The sequence below is a fragment of the Centruroides sculpturatus genome, unplaced genomic scaffold (assembly GCF_000671375.1).
Source record: "Centruroides sculpturatus isolate CEXI.00-Female unplaced genomic scaffold, Cexi_2.0 scaffold128, whole genome shotgun sequence".
NCBI classification, from domain to species: domain Eukaryota; kingdom Metazoa; phylum Arthropoda; class Arachnida; order Scorpiones; family Buthidae; genus Centruroides; species Centruroides sculpturatus.
In genome coordinates, this window is record NW_019385268.1 from 796,659 (window position 1) to 819,176 (window position 22,518).

Sequence of the window (22,518 nt, forward strand, 5' to 3'; positions counted from 1 at the left end):
ATCGTTTCTAAAGGTAATTTCCCTTGCCGAATGCCGTGTTTCGTCGCTAAACTTCACTAACAATTATTTAAAAGAATATTTCGTCAATTTTTCTCCTTAGATTTTTTCTCATTAATTCTTTCGGGTAATTTCTCTCCTTCGATGTTCGGTTTTTGCATAAATTTCCTCGATATTATTCCATCGTTATCTGAAATGCGGATAATTTCCCTTACCGTGTTTTTCTCCGGGTAATTTCCCTCGCTCGGGGAGAAAATAATCCCCTTTCGCAACAGTGTGCGCTTTAATTTCCATATAATTTCGTCAATCGTCGTATTCCATTGTGTTAATGGAATTAGGAGGACGGATCGAGTTTTGTTACAGTAATCGAGTAATTAATTAGTCACGTTTCTTCCTACCGAATATCTCTCTGGTAATGTTGTTTATAAACCGATAGCGAGAAGAAGGGAGGGAAAAAACGGAATAAAAGTTGGGATAATAAAATTAATAGGAAAGTGTGCGAGTTTTACTTAAATTGTTTACATGCCTAATTACCCCGCAAATTGCTTAAAAGTTGGATGAAGTTATCAAACGATTGGAGAATTTTACAAAAATCTTTAGTGGAATTAATCAATTTTACAGAATGGGATAGAGGTTGTTCCCCTATTTTTATGTTTGTCAAACGAACGAAAGTAGGGGAAAAAAGAAAGCCGGTGTGGGATATAATAGCACAAGGCACAACCAGGGGGCATTTGTCGATCGATCAAGCAGCTAGTTAGTTAAGTAGAGCACAAGTGTCAACTTTTCATTTCGATAATCGTAAACCCGAACACGAGTTGATGACATTTTTTTCATTTCGACAGTTAATAAGATTAAATTCATACAATACTGTAATTGGTCGATAGAAATCCGAACCCCTCGGAAGCGACTCCGATATCCCGTGTGTGTAGCTTCCGTCCAAGGCACTCGACTGTCCGTTCGTTGCGTAGAGAGAGAGAAAGGCATAGTTAGGGGAGGTGCGCTTCACTATTCACGTGCCACAGTTACGAAGAATTAAACCGGAGGAGCCATCGAATGCCAACGGAACAACTACACCAATACATTAAGTTCAAGTTTTTTGTAGGCTATATTATGCGCGCACCGTCACCATTAAGGTTAGAAATAAAAAAAATCTGTGACGAGAAATCGTTACAGAACCAGTCTAGACTTTTAGAACAATTTCTGTAATGTGACAATGGCTGCCATTGGATCAATTAGGTGACAAAAGTGGGACAATGGGTGTGCTAATGCAGAGCTGTATTCGTACGTTCTACAGAATATTCGTCATAATGCGACTTACTTAGAAAAGGAGTGTTTTGTAAGAGGGAGGAAAAAATTATCTATTGATTTTTCTGACGTCTTGTCAAAGTTGTTATATTACTCGCAGACTAAATAACGGTTATTACTGGCAGCAATTAATAACTAAAGACAAGGAAGGTCCACGTCTGATGATTTGTGTTTTTCGTGTGTCCCGTCCCTAAAAGCAGACTAATTTATTTAAGTATTTTACCCTTTTCTAATGTATTTAATAACAAATCTTGTATGGCGTCGTGTGACCGACCCCCTTCCAACTTTCGATTTACTGGTAGAAAATATACATAGAATCATTCTATGGTTTAGTAAATGCAGAATGATTTTCGAAAATCCTATTTATTAAGTGGAGCACGAAAAATGGAGATTTCTTATCGTAATGTGACACTGATTTCGATTTTGCAACGTAATATTTATTTATCTGTATCCATTTTTAGGCTAGGAATAGGTTATTCGACTCGAAAAAGTGGCGCGGAATATGATGGATTTCGAGTAACAAATTAATACGGATCTATTTTAAATAAATTAACAACTAGGAGGAAAGCCGTGTTTGTTACGGATTTACAGAGATCCCATTAAGGTTTTAGTCCAGGTAAACACGGTAAGGCCATGGCACCTTTTCAAAAACAACCCAATTCTATTTGCTTAAAATAAATAATGCTATCTGTTTACCATACAATGAACTCTATTCGGCTCCATTACTAAATTTTAACAAATATTGACTTCGACTCGCGCTACTAACACCTTAGAAATATTTTTTTTTTAAAGCCGTGTTTTTCCTCTCGTATGCCTTTCGTGTCCTCGCATTTCTGTTTAAAGCGCATAATATGCGGAAACAATTGCAAATTCTAGCTACTCCGCCGCTAAACAATTCAGGTTTTTAAGTATTTACGTCATCCAATATTATTAGCGTAATTACCAAAAAAAGCCGAAAAATTTTGCAAATTACGACACTTAAAAGATATTAAATAGCACTAACCGCGGCGAAACAGTCGCCATTTTAACTTAATGGAAAACGAAGTGACGAAACCGTTTTCTATTGTTGTTACGGCAACAATACGAGTACTATTGCGGTTATCGTACGTAACAAATAATGCGTTATCAAGGTTACGAGAATGCGAAGAGCGGTTGGGTCGAGAACCCAGATCACATCTTAAAATTTATCACTTTCAATATATAACTGTACCCAAGTTAAACACAATGTAATCCTTGGCTTTGTGACGTCACGTCTATTGTCTCGTGCACGTGTGCTCGACTATTCTATTGATTCCTGGCCATTGCAGTTGAGCGAAAGCCCGGAGTCAATGAAGCTTTGCGGTCGAATTTCGCGACTAAATCTTTCTTCTGCTTCTTTATAACGAACTCGGGATTAAGAAGGATTTTCTCCGTGTATTGTTGCAAACTTTGGAGTATCGACCATCGATTATAGTCCGAACGAAATTGTTATAAAATGGCAACCGCTTCGATAATTATTGACGTTTATTTTTGTTCCGATCGTTCGGTCCGTGCTTATATATATTTTTATTTTTTAAAAAATGCTAACCTTGGAAACATAAATCGCAACTTATCTAAAAATAAAAGCGAATAGTCACGAAGGGATGTAAATAAACTGCAGCGATACTTTCTTCTAGAATTGAAAAATCTCTGGTCGCCAGTTCACGCTGTTTTTCTTTTCTTCTTTACTAAATGTGTCAGATTTTATCGCTGGTGCCGCTAATTTTAACGACAGTCAAATTCTTACTCAATTTCGTCCGTAGTTTGGCATTGATTGGGTTCGCAACTGCCGTTTTACCTTCCTTCTTTACCCGGATATTATGTGATATTTGTCTCTATAATTTAATACGTGTCGGTGTATTTCAACAAACTAAAGGTTATGGATTCGAATCCAGCCAGACTCTCCGAATAAACGACTTTGGATCGATTCGACACTAAAATAGAGTAGAGCGTCGATTATCCGAAAGTCCATCATCCGAAAGAATTCCGGTCGGCAAATTTAAATTTTCGCCAGTGCTGTGGCGCTTCAATCTTTGGCTATGTCTTGGGCTACTCAAATATTTTACGTTTTTGATACTAAATTAACTTCTGAAGTATTGTTTTTATATTTTTGAATACATTTATTTTGTTCGTACACAAGAAAAAAATAGTTTTTAACGATAAAATAGTCTTCGTTAGGCTTAACATGGACGAAAATTCAACGCGAAGCGACACGCGACGGAGAAAAATGTCAAGATGGGATAAATTAATATATTTTTTTCGTATATAATCGGTTATCCGAAACATCGATCTTCCGAACAACCCCAGTTCCCAATTGATTCGGATAATCGACGCTCTACTGTACTCAGTTTTGTGTATTTTATAGAATACGTAGAAAGGAGAGTTGTTAATTTAATGAAAACTAAAAGAATATTCCGTGATTAAATCCTACGTACAGATTAATTTGTAGTAAAACCAAAGTTTGATAACGAAAACGGTGTAAGAGAGAATAAAAAAAATGAGTAATGGACAAAGCGGAGTTTGCCCTTATTCGTTGCGTAGGAAAAGCTGGTAAATATTTATAATGGTCATTTTAATTTGTTATCATTTCCAAGCGAATTTTAATCTGCTGATATTTTTTAAGCGTTACGTTAAAGGACGATAAGAAAATATTATTGGCCGACGAATTCGACCTTCGTCGGGTATTCATTCGATAGCGAGAAAAAGAGTCGGAATCGATGCCAAAAGTACGGCTCTAGAAATGACTCGTCAGACGAGATCCGCGGGGACGACCTTCGTTTCGGACGATGCAATCGGTTTGTAATCGTCTTACGTAACTTAAATTATATACGCATATATAAAATCTAGTTTTTTGCTTGAGAAAATTTACCTTCGGTGTCCCGCACCAAGGACGACAAAAACATTACCCAAAATATTTAGCGTAAAATTTGTTATAAACAATTGATTTTATTGGTTTTTCTGCCTCGCCTTTAAAAAGATGCGCTCGAACACAGGATTTGAGCACTTTTATCTGCAGTTTCGTACACTAATAACTTGTACCAGCGAGCATTTTCCAGTTCGTAAAGGAAATGAAGTGATTTTCGTTTCACCGCTTACCTTACATTTTGATAGAATTTAATAGGATCGTACCGGATTTCGATTTTCTCGGTTTATCTTATTGCTAAAGGCTGTTTTAGGTACATATTTACGGTAAAAAAAGAGGGGGGAAATGGTTGTAAGTCGACTCTAATCTTTATCACAATTGCTATTAAGAAAACGAGTTGTAAAACTACACCGAAATTTCTAAATCGCCGGAAAAATTCCTCCTTTCACTCGTTGTATCCGAAGGGTGAGATAATGAAAAGTGTTAGAGACGAGGGTTGTAATTTTCCGTCCCTAACGACGGGTGAAAGTTGGAAAAGTGTAAAGTACTTGGCGGGCGTTAGTAGCCCTATAAACGTGTTACGCTTTAATTTCTCGGCCATTTAATGCGGTTCCGACTATCGATAAAATTGCCCCTTTTTTGTTTTTCTTCTTACCTCATCACGACACGAAAAATAGGATTTCATCGTCCAATTTCACGCTTCCTGCCGCCAATGGGTGCCGTTAAAATTGGCCAGTCACGACACTAATACGGATAGCCTCTTCGTAGATGCGTGCGTATTCGTCACGACTGTTTTCTATTCGTAAATACGTGTAAAAGGGACCGGAAAATGTCACCAGAGAGTTTTAGATCTCGACTATAAATCAATTATTTGATTCTTTTTTCTGCTTAAACTAATGATCTATTGACGTGATGTTCCCTTTCGTGAAGATTGACCAATATAACTTTTAAACCGATCTTATAGATTTTTGCAGACTTTATAATCAAAGCTTAATAAAAATTTCCGTTCTTTCGTGATAAATAAAAGTACTTGTTTATTTCGCTCACTTTTTAAATCATAAATTGACGTTCCATCGATTAATTGAACATTTAATCAATAGAAACGTCAATTATGTTGTAGAAACCGAAAATATCCGTTGAACGTCTGTGTTTTTTACAACAAATATTCGATTCTTAATGTGTGGCGCGTGGATATTAGTTTTGCCAGCAACCGTTTTCCCCGCTCAGAAATCTTAAAATGTTATTCGGCCTCGTAAATACTCGCATATATTTTTTCAATCATTTATGTGCAAAGAGAAGCGATGGCGAGAAAGAAGGGAACGGAGACCAATAAAAGCGGGTGAAGAAGTTAACAATGGCAGAACGCGAAAGAAGTGTTTTAATAATTTGGTATTTATCAAAAGACTGTTTTCGGCATCAAAAAAGACAAACGGATGAAAAACCAATCGTGTTGACTCTAGGAATAACGAGATTGAGCTAGAAACAAACATCTCCGGGCCAACTCGATTACTATCAATATACTTTAGTAATGTTTTCGTTTCTCGTTTCCTCTCTTTCTATTTGACTTCTCTCTCTTTTTTACCATCCGCGGAATTATTTATAATTCATACATTAAAATTAAATGAATTTTTTAAAGACATTTCTCTTCCACCTTTCCTCTTAATCACGAATTAAAGAAGAAGCCTATCCTAAATACCAGCGGGTTTGGCATATTTAAATTTATAATAAATTCCAACTTTTATAATTTCTGCCCCCCCAAGGTGGAATATTATTTAGAAGTATAACAGAATGTATAAAGAAATTTTTTAGAAAGGAAAACATGATTGAAATTCTGAATGTGAAAGATAACCGAATCGCCCTTAAGGTATTTTCTTGTTGCCTTTCAAGGACATTTTAATATATTGGTGTGGCATTTCCAATGAATGTAATCTTTCGTTTATAGACGCGTTATTAAATATTAAATAAAATTTTTGCTTTATAATTAATTGGAGCCTTTACTGCCGCGTTTAATGTACTTTAAACGAGGCTGCGAGGCCGAAAACGTAATGCTTAAACTCGGAATGAATTTGTTTTTTGTGTTTTCAGGCCGGGACCGGCCCAGGTTACATCTGTGTGACGACGCCGTCCCTTATAGTAGACCCGACAGTCACCAAAGTGCCGACCTGGCTCCCAGAAAGAGAAGAGGGAACCTGCCGAAAGAATCTGTCAAGATACTAAAAATGTGGTTGTACGAACATCGCTACAACGCTTATCCTTCTGATCAGGAGAAGATCCTTCTTTCGAAAGAAGCCAACTTGAGCGTCCTTCAAGTGTGCAATTGGTTCATCAATGCCCGTAGAAGGATCTTACCTGACATGATCAGGAAAGAGGGACAAGATCCATTGCAATTCACCATAACCAGGAAGGGTGCCGCTCACAGGAGTAGTCGTACTATCCTACACGTCCAGGGGAGTGGACGCAACAGTTCCGGTGGATCGGTAGGGAAATCTAGTCCCCCCTTACCTAGTGCCACGGATGGCAGCGAGGATAGTGCCACGGATGGCGATCCCGACAGCGAAGATTCGGACAGTAGTGGCAACTCGAGCGATTCCAGACTGACTTCTTCGGAGGACGGTCCATTGAAATTAACGAAGAGGTGGAGAAGGACTCACGAACAAGAACTCCTGAGTAAGAGCCCCGAAGATAGTTCCTATTTAGCAGCCGCATACACCGAGTCTTCCAGAAATGGTCTGGATCGTGGTCATTCGTCGGTGACTTGGGCGTTATCCAACCACACACCTCCTCCTACACCACCGTCGATAGGTAAGGACGATCCTTTCAGTTGTCTTTACTTGTTGGTCGACGTCGCTGTCAGAGAACTTGCCAAACAGCGATCGGAAGTGGGCACCGCAGGAGCCGATTTATGACTCCCACTTCATTGTTTAAAGCGACAACCTCAGCCGAAAATTGGAGAAAAGTTTTGGTTTTCTTCTTCGATATAAGTGCCTGCAACGTCTGCTCAAAACAATTTCAAAAATAAAATAAACTGCCCAGAATGTGTAGAGACGTTAGAAGAGAGTGTTGTGTTGTTTTTTGTGAGTGGCTAAGCCTACAAAAATCTAAAAAGTGCCTTTTATTTTCTGCTGAGTTTTTAGCATTATCAGAAGATACGTGTGTTACTCGTTGAATAATGAACAAGACTTCATTTCATTCTATTTTTAACTTCATCAGGTTTTTAGTTAATCGTCGACTCGAGGACCGATGCCGTGTACATTTCTTTTCACAACATAGTTTTTTTTATTCGTCTACATCCCGTCACTACTCCACACAGAGGCTAAGGATTTTATTTGACAAATATATATATATTTTTCGTTTCGTCTTTTGATCAGATACGAAAGGTCAGATACGAATGCCTTAATATATACTGGCTAGGCGTGACGTCTCGCCTACTCCGTCGGATTATGGGCATCACTTTGCCTGATTTAAAAACAAACAAATATATATTCAAAATGATATTACCAAGCTTTTTTTCGCTTCTTTTTAACAGAAATTTGATTTTTTTTTTTTTGTTTTTTTCCTCTCTTCTAATAAACGGAATAGATATAGAAGCTTTTTTGTGTGTTTTTTAAGACATTTAATTTTTATTCTATCTATCTATCTAATCGAATCGAATCTATCTTAGTCCTTCTCTCTATCTATCTCTCTTCTCTCTCTTCTCTCTCTTCCTCTCGCTCTCTAGGACTCTCTCTCACCGTCTGCTGTGACCTTTCGTGTCGCCAGTTTTCGATTAAGGAGAGAGAAAACAAGGAAAATAGTTGTAAAAAACGAAAAATAAGAGAAAATAATCCTTAGCCATAAGAGAGGGGAGAGAATTTTAGGCTTAAAAGCATACGTATATACAAATTATACAAAAAAATATATTTATATATCTATATATATATATATGTATATACACATATATATAAATATATATATATATCTATTTCAGTTCAGGANTATATATATATAATATACATAAAGAGTAAAATATTACAGGTGCTATCGTGTTGAAAATAGTAAAGAAAAGAGAAAAAATTTATTGAACTTTACGGAATGACTGTATTGTTTCCGTTGATAGATTAAAGAGTGAAATATTTATTAAAAAATAAATAAATAAAATAAGTGAAATCAAATAAGGATCGAATTATTTGGAGGAGAGAAAAATGAAAAAAATAAGAGTTAAATTTCTTCTTCGTTATCCGAGAGATCTGTAAGTAGTATCTATACATAATTGGCTATTTTAGGCAATAAACTAACAATCCAGATGCTTTAAAAAATTATATATATATTTAAAAAAATGAATAACTAAAATCAAAGAAGAGTAATGGTTAAAATATATTGTTTAAAAACAGGCCAGAGTTTAGTTTAAGGTCCCCCTAATTTAAGGGGGAGACAGCTAGTCACGTGTTTTTAGTGTTGTCACCTGTACATTCCACTTCATCTCCTGTAGTGCAATTCTATTGGGAGAGCGTCAGATGGCAAATGGGTTTGTCTAGTATGTATAAATAAAGGTGTGTTATGGAAAAGTAGAAAAAAGTGTCTTGTCTTGTCATATCTTTATACCTCTTCGTTTATTCTATAACCTTTTATTTTACTATCAAATTTATATATAATAACCTATATATATGTGACGTATAATAGGATAAAGAATATGATTAACCCGAATAATACGACTATTTTAAGTGGCCTGGAAATTATCATAACTAGTTTATTGATTTGTGTTCTTACGAGTAATTAAATTGTTCTATATAAATGTAAATATTTTTAATTTTAATATATGAGGAATTATATATTAAACCTCCTCCTACACCACCGTCGATAAAACGACGAGTAAAAGAGGGGTCTTAAATTGAGGAAATTGCACGAAGAGTGGACCTTGGCGGTTGCAAAATTGAGGTGTCGAAAACTGAGAGAATTGAGGAAATAATATAAGGTAAAAGACTCGGAATTTAAAGTATGCCTTCCTAATTCTCGAAATGTTACGTTTAAATCGCGATTTATTATTATTTAAGAGAATTATATAATCAATAAGTACTTCAGTCGTTAATGAGGGTATAAGTTGAGGGAATTGCACGAGGGCCTATAAGAGATGAGGTTGCAAAATTGGTGGACTGGAACTAATATTAAAACAAGAAAGTTGAGGAAATAACGTATAAAAAGATTAAGAACTGAAGATAGCCTTGCCCAATTCTGCAAACTTTATATTTAATCTTTAATGTGTCTATATGTAGGCCTGAAATCGTTTAAGAAAGTCGAAAACTCGTTTTATTTCTATTAAAAGTTTCGTATGACCCGAAGTAATTTGAATTTAATTTTTATTTTACTTTACAGGATTTTAAGTCGGGAATTCTTAACCTATTCTCTAGAGTGAAATGGACTGGAAGCAAAATAACCTATTTCCTAATAATATAAAAGAGAATGAGAGAGTAATCCCATTTACATCGATAGATCTTCTCTATGTTTCCGTCATCAATAAACATATTATAGTTTCTTCCTCTGTTCGATAAGCCATAAATCGAATTATTTTTCCAATAATCTTCTTTCCCTGCAATTCTTAACCTTTTTTAAAAACTCCAGGCTACGAATTTTCGTAGAAAAGTTCCCCCAATTCTTGTAAAAACTCCCTTCCTAATTGTATTCGAGTGACAAAGGGGTCTCGAAGTTCGCACCAAAGAATTTTCATTTTTTAATAGTTTTATTGAGTAGAAAATTAAGCTTACAACTCGAATAGAATAGGGGGTAATGTCCTTTCTACCTCCTCATTCCCGAGTGTAACTTCCAATTTAAACAATGTAGAGATTCGTGTGTATATTTGGCAGCGTACTACAGACGAGGTGACGTTGTTTCACTTTAGAAATAATGACATTTCCCCTTTGCCTTTACGATTCTAGAAAAATAAAATAACCTTTTAACTTATAAATAATTGGAAACTTATCTAGAAAATTCTCAAAACTCTACGGGAAGTGATAAAAATCTTCCTTCTTCGTAGCTTAAGCGGAATGTATCTTTAATTTTCTACAATTGTATTTAAATACGCGGAAGATTTTAATTAATTTCGCCACGAATTGAGTTGAGAGTAAACCAAATGAATCGAATTTTATTATTAGTGCCATTAAGTTTTCTACTTATTATAAATTCTAGAAAAGAAAATGTCATTTCTTCTTCAGAATTATATATAAATCACAGAAATGTAATGACTTGACAAGGAAAAGATGATTCTAACGATGCAAAGAACAATATTTTACCTCTAGATAAGCCATAAATTTTCTTCATTTAAACAAGTTCTACTTATAAATATTATTGCTTAATACTTTTCTAGTTCAAATTCTTGCATTTTTATTATTATAAATGTAAAATAGACTCGATTGTCGTGTATTTTCTTAACTTCTCTTACGTCTCATTCAATGTTTTTCTTCTATTCTACATTAATCTCGATCTGGTGTTTAAAAAATACGTAATTCCGAAAAACGTGCATTTAATTAAGCGTTATTTAAATCGAGTTGTGTAGTTGCGGACGATAATTGCATATAACGAATTCTTATACGTTTGCTACGAGGGTGGTTGTTTCTTCCGCATTTCTATCCACAACATTAACTCGCATTCCCCGTTACCACACTATAATCCTTTCTTCCGATTTTCCTCTTTTCTCTACCGCTTTTGCATTTAATTTCTCATTTCACTTTCGACCACACAATCCGGATTATAAAGATTAAGGATTAAATACCCGAGGATTAGAGGGAAAATACAATCATTTATCTTCGTTAACTCGTAAATGCAATGTCAGACAGTAACGTGTACAAAACGTAAAAAGTCTCTCCCCAAACAATACTAGTGTTTCTCAACCTTTACTAAGTAGACGTTCATTTGTGGTTACTACGAAGTTAGGAACGTCACTGGCCAGCTACCGGTTGACAAACGTTGCGCGCTAACCAATATTTCTGTACAATAATAATCATTGTCGTCGTTTTAAACCAGGAAAAACCAGCGATATAAAAATTTATTGATAATAAACTTATTTTATTAGCGTAGAAGATGGGATGTAATTCATCTAAGAGATAAAAATTATAAATTATTTTTAAAACGCGATAAGATTGTTACAAAATCGCATCCTTTTATATTCTAATTTATATTTTAAAAGTTTGCCCGCGCCTTATCTGTTATCCCGTAACCAGCCGCGCTATTCGTCGTTTAAAGTGGCCACAGGTGCCCAAAAGACAGTCGACCCAATGCACGGTTAACTAACTTTTGAACCGCTTCAGAGTCTGTTTATTACGCTGAATTCAAAGATTGTTTAAGGTTTAAAAAAAATTAATGGAGAGGTTAAAAATTAAGTAGATTTTCTTTTAACGGGAGGAAACGTAAGGCAAATTGTTTAAAAAATGTATGAAAACGGTGTGACGAGGGAAAGATGCGACTCTGGAGGTATTTCTACGGGAAGCCGGCTCCTATTTAGGCGAAGAAAACCTGGAAAGCCGCTGGGTTTTATTCACTCCGCCACTGGTGGGTGGGTAGAAATAGTACGAAGAGGTGACGACCGTTATAAAAGCTGAAAAGTATGTATTTAAATGGACGAAGAGTTTTAAGACAACGATTAAGAATAAGAAATACGGGAGAAATTTGTGCGCGCGGTAAGAGGAGGTTGGAGCGGGACCTGGCCAGACAGATTTCTTTTTAAATCGAAATTTAAAATTTCAACAATGATTTTTACAAATTATGAATAATGACATTTTTGTTTTTACGAGAGTGCGAACTGACTGTCGATTTTTCCATTAAGAATTACAAATCATCCGATGATTTTATTTTCGAGAACGAGTTGAAGTGTGTTTCGCTCTTGCCGGAGCTTCGACAAGAGCTCGATGAATTAACGGTAAAAGATAATGAATATTTTCTTGAATTTCTACGTCTGCCGCTTTGCTGCAACCGAGGTGAAAAAATAAAATACACCAAACAGATTTTCACGCTATCGATTTTATTTCAAAGAAATAATATTACGAAACTTAAATCCCCCGTGCACAATCAATTTTCGCTAAGTTTGAGGAAACATTTGACACAATGTCTGCTAAAAATAGCAATTCTGATGAAATAATTAATCAAATTTCAAAACGTTTTGCTAGTTTATGGACGAATACAAACACAGTTTACGCGTAATCGTGCGCGGGGATATAAAAGTGACTTCGAAGACATTCGCAATTAAAATTGCCTCTATGGGTTTTCTCGTCGACCTATATACGGGATGGCCCGGAAATCGGTTAACCACTAAAGACTTAAGCGTTGTATTTTCGCGCGTATAACCGCGTGGCGTGATTGGCATCCTGGTTTAAAGGCGAAAAACACGACCAATCGTAGCTTTTATCGTCTTTCCACTTACGTGCATCACCATTCGTACTCGCAAATGTACTCGGAATGCGGCCCACCGGTGCCCGAGTAGGAAAAACCGGTACGGTAGTTTTCTAGCTTTCTTCGCCTATTAATACGGTATTTAAATAGGGGCCAGTTTCTTACGGAAAGTCCTCCCGAGAGGTGGCATCGTCTACTTCAACCAATCTTGTCGTACCACCGGAAGACGGAGTTAACCGATTTTTGGACCATTCTTTTTGCCAGAAATGTTGGGATTGTGGAATAAAAATACGTTGGAAAGACAGACAAATTGGCAGCGGTGGAGGAGTCTGCCAGGGAAGACGAGCAACGACGATATTTCCAATCTAAAAAAGTCACTTATAGATTTATAACTTGTATTTGAAGCAAATTTATTCGTATTAATAGAATAGTGTTTCCTGCGGTAGAAAATAAATACGACGAGTTATATATATATGTAATAGAATTTTCCATCAAAATTGATGGATGCTGATCTATATAATATTACTGCGTAGAATCAGAACATATGGACGTCTTTCGACATCCGCCAGGACGTAAGGACGGCCTTAAGGTATAGGAAATAGCCGTAGACGACAGACGAAATTCCTTTCGATTTTAAAATTAATTTCTTGGCTTTTAAAGTTAGCGCGTAAAGAGAAATAACGTTAACTTATCCCGGAGAAAGGGGTAAAGAAATTGGGTGTGAGGCAAGGATTATCGCGCGATAACATCGACAAGCGATTATCATTAACGAGTAACTTTTAGATATTTATTTCCTTTTTTCCCAGGAAAAAACCCGTGTTTTTTTTATTCCTATCGAAGAAAATATCTGGAAAATATTGATCCTAGTTATAAATATTTACTATAAATAAAGTAAAAATGAAGTTAGGACGCGCCATGTGATTTATGCCCGAGGAGGGTTTAGAAAGAGTCGAATTTCTACACGCGACGAGTTCGAAAGTAAATAAAATTTCTCCTCTCTTATTTTAACTTAAAATAATAAAATAAACACGATAAATAACGCCCGTACTTATGTATTATTCAATTTATAACGCGATAAAATCGTAATTTTAATGAAAAAAGCAGCGGAGAAGCGGGAATGTCGAAAGGAAGAGGACGGAAAAATATTTTTCCATGTAATTAATATACACGGTCATTGGAATCGAAGAAAGGATATAAACCGAAATTTAAATATTCAAAAACACGCGCCGTTGCGTAAACGATGACGTTTCAAACGCGAGAAAATGATTTATTGGCTTTGGTTTATTCAAACGTGGCGTGGAAGTGCCACAATCAAAAAGTTACCCGCGCCACTCTTCCCCTCGACAACTTTACTCCTTCTTTACACGTAGGGGAGACCGGGGCAAGATCGGCATGTTAAGCTTTACTTAAATTTTGTGTAATAAATACTGCTGTAAACTGAAAAAAAAGCTTTGCATATTGTCTATTGGAATGTTACCTTACTATAGAACTGGTTAAAATCAGTTTGAAAATAAAAATAATTAAAATAATTACAACTTTACAAGAAGAGAGAAATCGACGAAGTTGCCCCGGGTATAGGGGCAAGATCGGCAACTTCTCTCTTTTTGTAAAGTTGTAATTATTTTAATTATTTTTATTAAAGTTGCCCCTGGTATAGGGGCAACAGGAATGGGGCAAGATAGGCACGTATATAAAATTATGTTATTAACAATGTATAAGTTGGAATTCACTATTAAAACAAAGAAATACAAATCCAACACCCATTTAATATTATTACAACGAAATGCGAGTTCAAAGACATATATACATGAATAACAAATGCAAACATGTTTTCATTTATCATCTGTTTGATTTTTATCCTTTGCTTCTAATGTGGCTTTATGTTGCCGATCTTACCCCGCTAGTCATGATTTCGAAACATTAAGTACAGCCCTGAGAACAGAATGCCAAGCCACGATCTGGCCACGTGAATAAGTTGAAGTTACATCCTTCTAACAGGAAAAGTAACTTTCGTTATCATGGAATTATAACAAAACCTGGCAATTCAATATAAATGGAAAAAAAATATTATATGGAATTGAACGAAAATGAAAATTTGCTTGATAATTCAACTACGCTTGTGGAAAACAATAAAAACACTACACTCAACAAGCCACCAATAAAACTCAACTGCCTAACCTATAACCAAAGTCTCCTTTTAATTTGTTTTTAAAAAAAGCGCTTGACAAACTTGCCCCGCATGCCGAAGTTGCCCCGGTCTCCCCTATATAAAGTTAAGAAATATTTCGATAATATTTTCGCAAAGTTACGAAAGTGAAATTATTTATTAAAAGATTCTGTAGATATTTTCAATTATGTAATTCTACGAGTAAAGATTTATATAAATATACCAATAAATGTCTGATTTGGATTATTTATTGTATTGTTTTTCCTTCTTTATTCCGTTTCGATAAACAAATATTATTTTTACTTTTATAAAAATGCAATTTATTTCTACAGAATTTATCTACATAAAGAGTCTACAAAATAAAGGTTGGTAGCGAAAACGAAAAAGAAATGGAGGTTGCCAGCTCCACAATGCCCGAAGTTTCAAATTTTGATGGGGTGGGGTAGAACGCGATTCTTCCATCTTAACTAAAGTAGAAAGTGCGTATCGAATTTCGTCTTATACCCTATCGATTAAAGCAGTTTACAGCTTGGCAAACCCAGCACGAATTGCCTGTTAAACCTCTTAAACTGTAATTAATCTACCCTTAAAAGTTTACAGTAAAGACTCGTCTAACATTCTTATAATTGTTTCTTCGGTCTAAACCTCTTTCTTTACCTCGTACGTATCCCGTATATGCGCCGACACGGCATGTAACGGGCCGTCTGCCGAGGTGGAGTGCCACCCGGAAGGATCTCGTATGGGAAACTGCTTCCTAATTACGCGTGCAAAATCTGGAAAATTTTTACGGTGATCGGCGATCGGCGATTTAATCGATTGGTCGTCGGCTGGGGGAGGGGATCGATTTTTCCGAAATTTAAAATTTTCCATCGCCGATAATTCGTTAATCTTCTCTGTCGATACTTTGTTTTTGTCCAAATTTGAGAGGACACAGCAAAAACAAAGTATTCCTTCTCGCTCCTTCTACTCGTACGCCTAACTTTAAAAAATAGCTAAAAGATTGGATCCCGTTTTATATAGATGTACTTATTCCGTGATACGTATCGGAATTTAGATCCTATACCAGATCCAGTTAGGCCATGTATTTGGATTTGCACGCTACGGTTACCTGTCTGGATCCAGTTACACGCCAAAGGATCTTACAAGAACAAATCCGTTTTTCTGTACAACTCGAGCTATACGTGTAAGGGAGCGTGATATTTTTATTAACTATCCAGTTAACAACTGGTGTGTGTGGCATTCAAGATAGAGAGGTAGGAAAATTTCGCCTAGCAATAACGTTTGATAGTGGGTTTTAAAGGAAATACCCAGAGGACATTTCGTAGTAGATGCGAACGGAGACGATTATGAAGAGAAAAAAGAAAAAAATGACACTACTCTGACCTATTGGAACATATTGGGCCGATAACAGACCTCCTGAAAAATCCATTATGTCGTCTACGGACTATTTCTTTGGCCATGTTGTTTTTCCGTCTGCCTGCAGCACTAAACTCGACTCGAAAAAGGAAATTGCTTCGCTTTCGATTATGGCTTCGAATAAAATGTACGAGCCTGTCTTTGATATAGATTCATCGTGACGTCAAGAGATTTTTGATTACGTCAAAAATACCTAAATGAGAAGACACGCTTCATTTAACGTCATTCTACTCCCTTTCCAAGAAAAATAAATAGTAAAAAAAACGGAGGATTAATCGAATTTTGTTCTCGAAATTAACTCTTTCATATTCTTTTTAGTTTTTTTCTTCCAAATCTAAAAAAAATCGCCATTTTCTTATCCATATAAATCACTAACCACACCGGAAAAATATAGTAAACAAATATATACACTGTATATATATATATTTCTTTTTACTGTTACGCGGACGAATGGAAATGATGCATTTCCATCCCCTTAAGATGAGTTTTATGCTTGAGAAATAAAATACTGAAGAGGAGTTTTTGGCATCGAAGACAATTACGAAAGATGGTAGCAGATGGAGGGGTGAGAAAGATGCTGCTTCTGTTATGTTAACGAGGCATTTGCATAACTAAACTACCAATGTTAGCTTTGTCATAAAGTAACCTTTAAATTCGGTTTGCGCTCTTTAGCCTCGGGATTTTCTAATAAACGTATTTAGAATTTGTAGAAAAATCCTTGGCGACACTAATTAACTCTATTTTGCCTAAAGATATTTTTCCAAATCATTACAATGGCTTCTATTGTCGAGCTGTCTCTGGTCGAACTATCTTTTCAGCAAAACCGTTTTAAGATATTAATGAGATTTCAAAAGGTTTGTAATCCTAACTAAATATAAAGTATACATAACACCCCTTTGTATCTCTTTCTTACCTGCAAAAATCTTAATAAACTAACGAGGAAAAAACGTAAACACAAAAACCACCTCATGGTTTTTCAGAAATTACCGGTCGACTGCGGTATTTACTGAAGACGGTTACTAATAAATTCTTTTATATTCTCGAGGGGTTGCAGATAATTACGATTCGAGTACTCTTGGCCCAAGTACAGGTTACTCTTCTCGTTTACTGCGCTCATTTCTAGCAATAACCAGAGGAACATTTTGAAAAAAAATTATTCATCGCCTTATTTACCAATAAAAGTAGCGAAATACAGTAAAATTCCAGGTAAAACTTGGTTCAGAAAACGATAAAGTAACCTCCGAATGAATAAAATTACAAAAATGGGTGTTAGAAATGAATCGTACTTTGCTGAATTGCAATTTACTCGCAGCTCTCGATACAAGAAAAAAAAATACATAATATATTTTAAAGCCAATATTACAATTATTATTTTTGAAAATATTTAAAAATTGAAATGTAAAAATTAAGCGGATGGGATGGGGTTGGGAACGGAATCCCTCCCTAACTGTGGGCCTGGCCTCCGTACAGCAAAAATGAATATAAAAATGATGGTTTATTTATAATACGGTATTAGTTAAAAATGAATGTTGGAAAATGGATTGCAGCTGTAAGTTTATTTACCTTGCACCGAATATATTTATAAAAATGTTTAATAAATTTAAAATTCCGAAAGAAAATACGAAAATATAAATTACAAAATAAACACTTAACAAATGTATTAAAAATTAACACAACAAAGTAATTAATTTTGAATTGCAAAGTTTATTTACAATTGCCAATTGAAATTCATTTGCCACGACCACTGACGAAAAATAATGCAAAAATATTCCAGAAATGATTTAAATATTAAACTTTTCCATATTAAATCCGTTAATATTTTACTTTAAACAAATCGCCGACGGGTCGGTCCCAATTGTACCGTACCTAAGCTAAGGGCAGCGGCTGTCGGTGTCGCCCCAAATTATTACAAAGCGCGTTACAAATATTATTTACTATTTGTACTTTTCCTTAAATATAGAAAATTACGGCCGCCTACGAAATCCATTCGGCCCAATTGATACAAGAAGAACAATCGGTTATCTCGTCGACGGGCCTTTAAAAATCAAATTCTTTTAAATAACCGCACTTTTTTACTGTTTTTTACTTAAAGTCACGGGCAATTTTGGATTTTTGTCCAGGCGAAAACCCAAAGACACCGAAAACGTTACAGTTTTCGACACGTGTGTCAATTTTAAAAAGAAAAAATTGCCAAAGACTATAGAAGAAATGAGGATTAGGGCCTGTCGTAAATATATGAGGCGCCGGCACGTATCGTTTGGCGGAGAAAGGCCTTTTGTAGGTTATAGCGTCGAGACACGACCAGTCCGGCACTGCCGAGGGGTGAAGTTAATGCAGCGAATACTTCAATTGTCTCCTCTCGTTTCCAATTCCGTTTATAAACGAAATAAATCGATAATTATATTTTACCTACGAAACATTTATAAAAGATAATTAACTGTATTATTCATTCGACATAAACCAATTAGCGTAGGAAAGATTAGAAGAAGATAATTACTAAATGAATTGATGTAATCGAATCCAACGACTGACTTCCTTATTATTAACGAATTTTCTAAATTATTCTTTAACAAATGATTAAATAATAATCGTTTGGAATTAAAGAAAAATGTCTTTTTATTATTTTACGCAGTTTTTACAGAAGCTAAAATAGAAAGAGCGCAAAATTTGAATGTTTGACGTAAAATATAATGCGCCCTATCCGCTTAATTACAATTGTAATTACGTTATTTATATAGACACGGGTTTATAATATATTTGTGTGGAGAGAGAGAAAAAAGAAAATAAAAACGGGTTTTTCATTTCTAATGCTTTTAAGGAAAAGCAGAAAAGGAGGAAAGAAGCACTTTGCAAGATTTGTTGATTGCTTTATTCCACGGGGACAGGAAAGAGAAATCATTTTGTTTAAGATATTATTGTTTTACTATTTGTTTTCCAGATGACGTTAATATCAGAAAAGAGAAAGCTGTTTCCTTATTTCCATTTAAGCTGATTTGTCGCCATTGTATCAACGGAATAAATTTCAAATTGGCTTTACACTACCCCGACCGAAATGGCAGTTTTTTTTATTTTTTATACCGTGTATGGATAATATATTTATATAATTTCTTTCTTTCTTTCTTCTCCCAGTAAGAAAATAGTAAATAAGGAGGTGTAAAATGAGAAAATAAAATGGCCTGAAGATTAAAATTAAAAAATGGCCGCTGTTTGGAGGTTATTTTGATCGAACGGTCGTTATTGTAAAATGGCAAAAATTGGGATGGCCTCGCACGTATTATCGTACGAAAGATCGGACGAGGAAAAGAGAAAGAAGGAAAAAATGCGAGTAGAGATAATAAGTTTCGATATAACGACAAATTTATTATTGACACTATTATAATATTGAGACGAATCGCCCGTAACCTTGTAGCTCATAAATGTTAGTTATGACACCATCCCAATGGTAAGAGTGAAGCTAATTGAGGAAACTTTCCTCCCTTACATTATTACCTATTTGCTATTGTGTAGCAGTAATTAAAAATGTGGAAAAAAGAAACTAAATCTTTTCCTTTCGTGCAGACAGATTTACGTTCCCATTTTTGCCAAACAACTTACGAATGATTTCTGGTTGACAGACGTTTTTTGGTCGATTGTAGTAGTTCTTGTAACGTCATCGATTTTACATTTTGCCCCTTTTTTATTATTATTATTTTATTTTTCCTTATAGATTGAATACGTATAAAAGGTAGGTCTGTCCAGTGTCGACTGGCGAAAATACTTAATTAAATGGCACTAGATGCTCGTAAATTGTTGGATTCGAGATAATTTGGTAGGTGAAAAGGGGAAAAAAGCCAGAGGGAAATGACATTCTTTGCAGTAATGCTATGCTCATTGAATAGGCTCGTAAATTTTACAGTTTACTGTTCCCAATATCGTCTTGGGCCATTTACAGTTAAGAAGTGTCATCATCTAAATCAGATGATGGCATTTAGCCAAACAATCATCTCGGAAAGCATCGTTGTCTTTCCACTCGCTGCATTTATTATTTAAAATCAAGTATCATTAACGTCTTGTCGATGGTAAAAGCACCGCTGCGGTCACAATAATGCTTTAATCAAAATTAACATTTGCAAAGGATATTTACTAAAAAATATCTTTTCCTTTCTAATTTGTCATTGGCATAAATTTCAAACGTAATATTCAATAGACGATGCCGAGGTGTGCCACGCGACGAGTACACAGTAGTTTCGGTGTTGTTTACATGGGCAACAATCACTCTTTTATGTTATGAATGTTAATTACGAGACGAGAAAACTGTTAACTCGCAGAAACGATAATAAATGAGTTCATTAAGTGCAGGAATTTTCACGGCTTGTAAACATTCTTATAAGATTCGCTGTTTCTATTCAATCTTCTTACGCTTTGACTCTACCAATCGAAACACGTCACTGCTGCGAGAATAAAACATTCGGCATAGAAAATTCCAATTTAGTCCTTTTATTTCAGACAGAATCGGATTTAGACTCGTGCCCTTACCTTTACCCCTTATATTGCCCATTATTATTTAGCGAAGGAGCTCTTGTACGTTGTAGGTCTAATACGAGAGGCCTCTTCAATAAATAATAATGGGCAATACGTATAAACTGTCTTCGAGAATAGAACCAGGCCCCCCGGTTGATTTGACGGGATACCAAACACGGAGGCAACACGTTTGATTAACGCAACAAATGGGCAATTTGCCAAGGGGGAAATGCCTCACGGGAGGACTTTCTACGGAAAACTGGCCTCTATTTATTAGACACGTAACGAAAACCCGTACCAGCGGTCGGTCGGGCACGAACCCGCGACCGAGTGTTCGGTGGTTTTATCCACTCCGATACTGGTGGGCACACCGAGTCTCTCGTAACTCGAGGCGGCACTAAGCTGTAACTTGTTTAGAGTATACAGTAAAATCTGTGCAAACCGGTGTTTTCCATTTTGACAGGTTTTGCCGTACATAAATGTAGTTAGGAAACGAATTTGCTAGTTCCTAACTTTTCATCTTTTTAACTCGGATTGTCTCGTACGAGGTCAAAATCCAACGGATAAACACGGAAACTCGTGCCAAAATAATTTCCAACGTGTTTAACATAATGATATGCGTACGAGAAGAAAAATTCTCATTGGAGAATCGAAAAAAGTTTTGTCATCCGTCTCAATGACGTGTTTGATCTCTGACCAAAATATAACTTTTTTTCATTTCGTTTTCCTTAATTTGGGAACTTCTAGAAACTCGAATTGTCTAAAGAAAGTGGAACATTAAGGAAAACATTTATTTACTTTTAAATATAGAAAAATAAATAATGAACATTGGAGTGCAACCTTGAACGTTTCTTTGCAAAGACAAGGAAGCCAAGACTTTTTTATTTTTACTTTCTTTCACATGCAAGAACACGGTGCGTGTATATCACTAATTAATAATAACATGATCGATATTTTCACTAATTAATTATAAGAGAATATATTATTAAAAGAGAGCGTCTTCTCGTCATTCCTCCATTTGTTTAAATTTAAAATATTTGCCTCACTCTTTACTATTTTTCATCTTTTTCTAAGCCAAAAGGAAGCAAAATAATCATTTTTCTTACCGAATTATTGCATAAAAGTGGAAATATTTCGAAAAAAATCAACATTTTCATATCTAAAAAGTGTTTTTTAAATATTAAAACAAGGAAAATATTCAAATCTTTTACTGTAAAATTTAGTTGGGAAAACATGGCTTACAGTCATTTATTGGTAATATATATGTATAGAGAGAGATTGAAACCTCTAATAACGGACACCTCCTACACAGCGCCATTTTTCAACAACTTGTTTCTCTTTGAGCAAAATTGCGTTCAGACAACGGCCAATTTTACGGTCCCGTCAGTGGCCGTTGTTCAGAGGTTTGACTGAATTGATTAAAAGTATAAGTTAACTTTTAACCAGCTTCTATTATACTGTGTTATCGACAGTTTCTTAATATTTATCGCTATCAAAATGGACGATAGATTTCCAACAAAAAAAGAAATTTTTAAATTAATTTTCTGAATGATCGATACGAGATTACTCTTTTTAAAATGCTAGATATAGTTTCTGAGTATTTAGTACCGATTTATGAGAAATTTTAAAGACATTGTATAGAAAATTTGAATTTATTCATGTACGGGAGGCCGACATCACAATATATTTATACACAAGCATCTGTTTATCTATAGGAGCTATTGTTTAATATGGAGCGCTATTATATACCGGAGCTATACTACATGTAGCTCCTGTACAAAATACGCTGTTCCTACACACACGACCCGCTAAATTATTGCCACAATATACGCTAAATCGTGCACCTGTACAGAAGCTTTGATTACTATCACACTCGAGCGATTATTAAAGTCGCAGC

General features: G+C 35.4%; 1 protein-coding gene across 2 annotated transcripts in view; it reads left to right on the plus strand.

Moving 5' to 3' along the window:
• Window positions 1-8,131, plus strand: part of LOC111636902 (homeobox protein AKR-like) — a 28,681-nt gene extending 20,550 nt beyond the window's left edge. For both annotated transcript variants that reach the window (XM_023382292.1, XM_023382291.1), the window contains exon 2: window positions 6,269-8,131. In XM_023382292.1, coding sequence (XP_023238060.1) covers window positions 6,269-7,089 — 821 coding nt within the window. In that variant the 3' untranslated portion in view covers window positions 7,090-8,131. The remainder of the gene's footprint in view (window positions 1-6,268) is intronic.
• The last annotated feature ends 14,387 nt before the right edge of the window (window positions 8,132-22,518 follow it).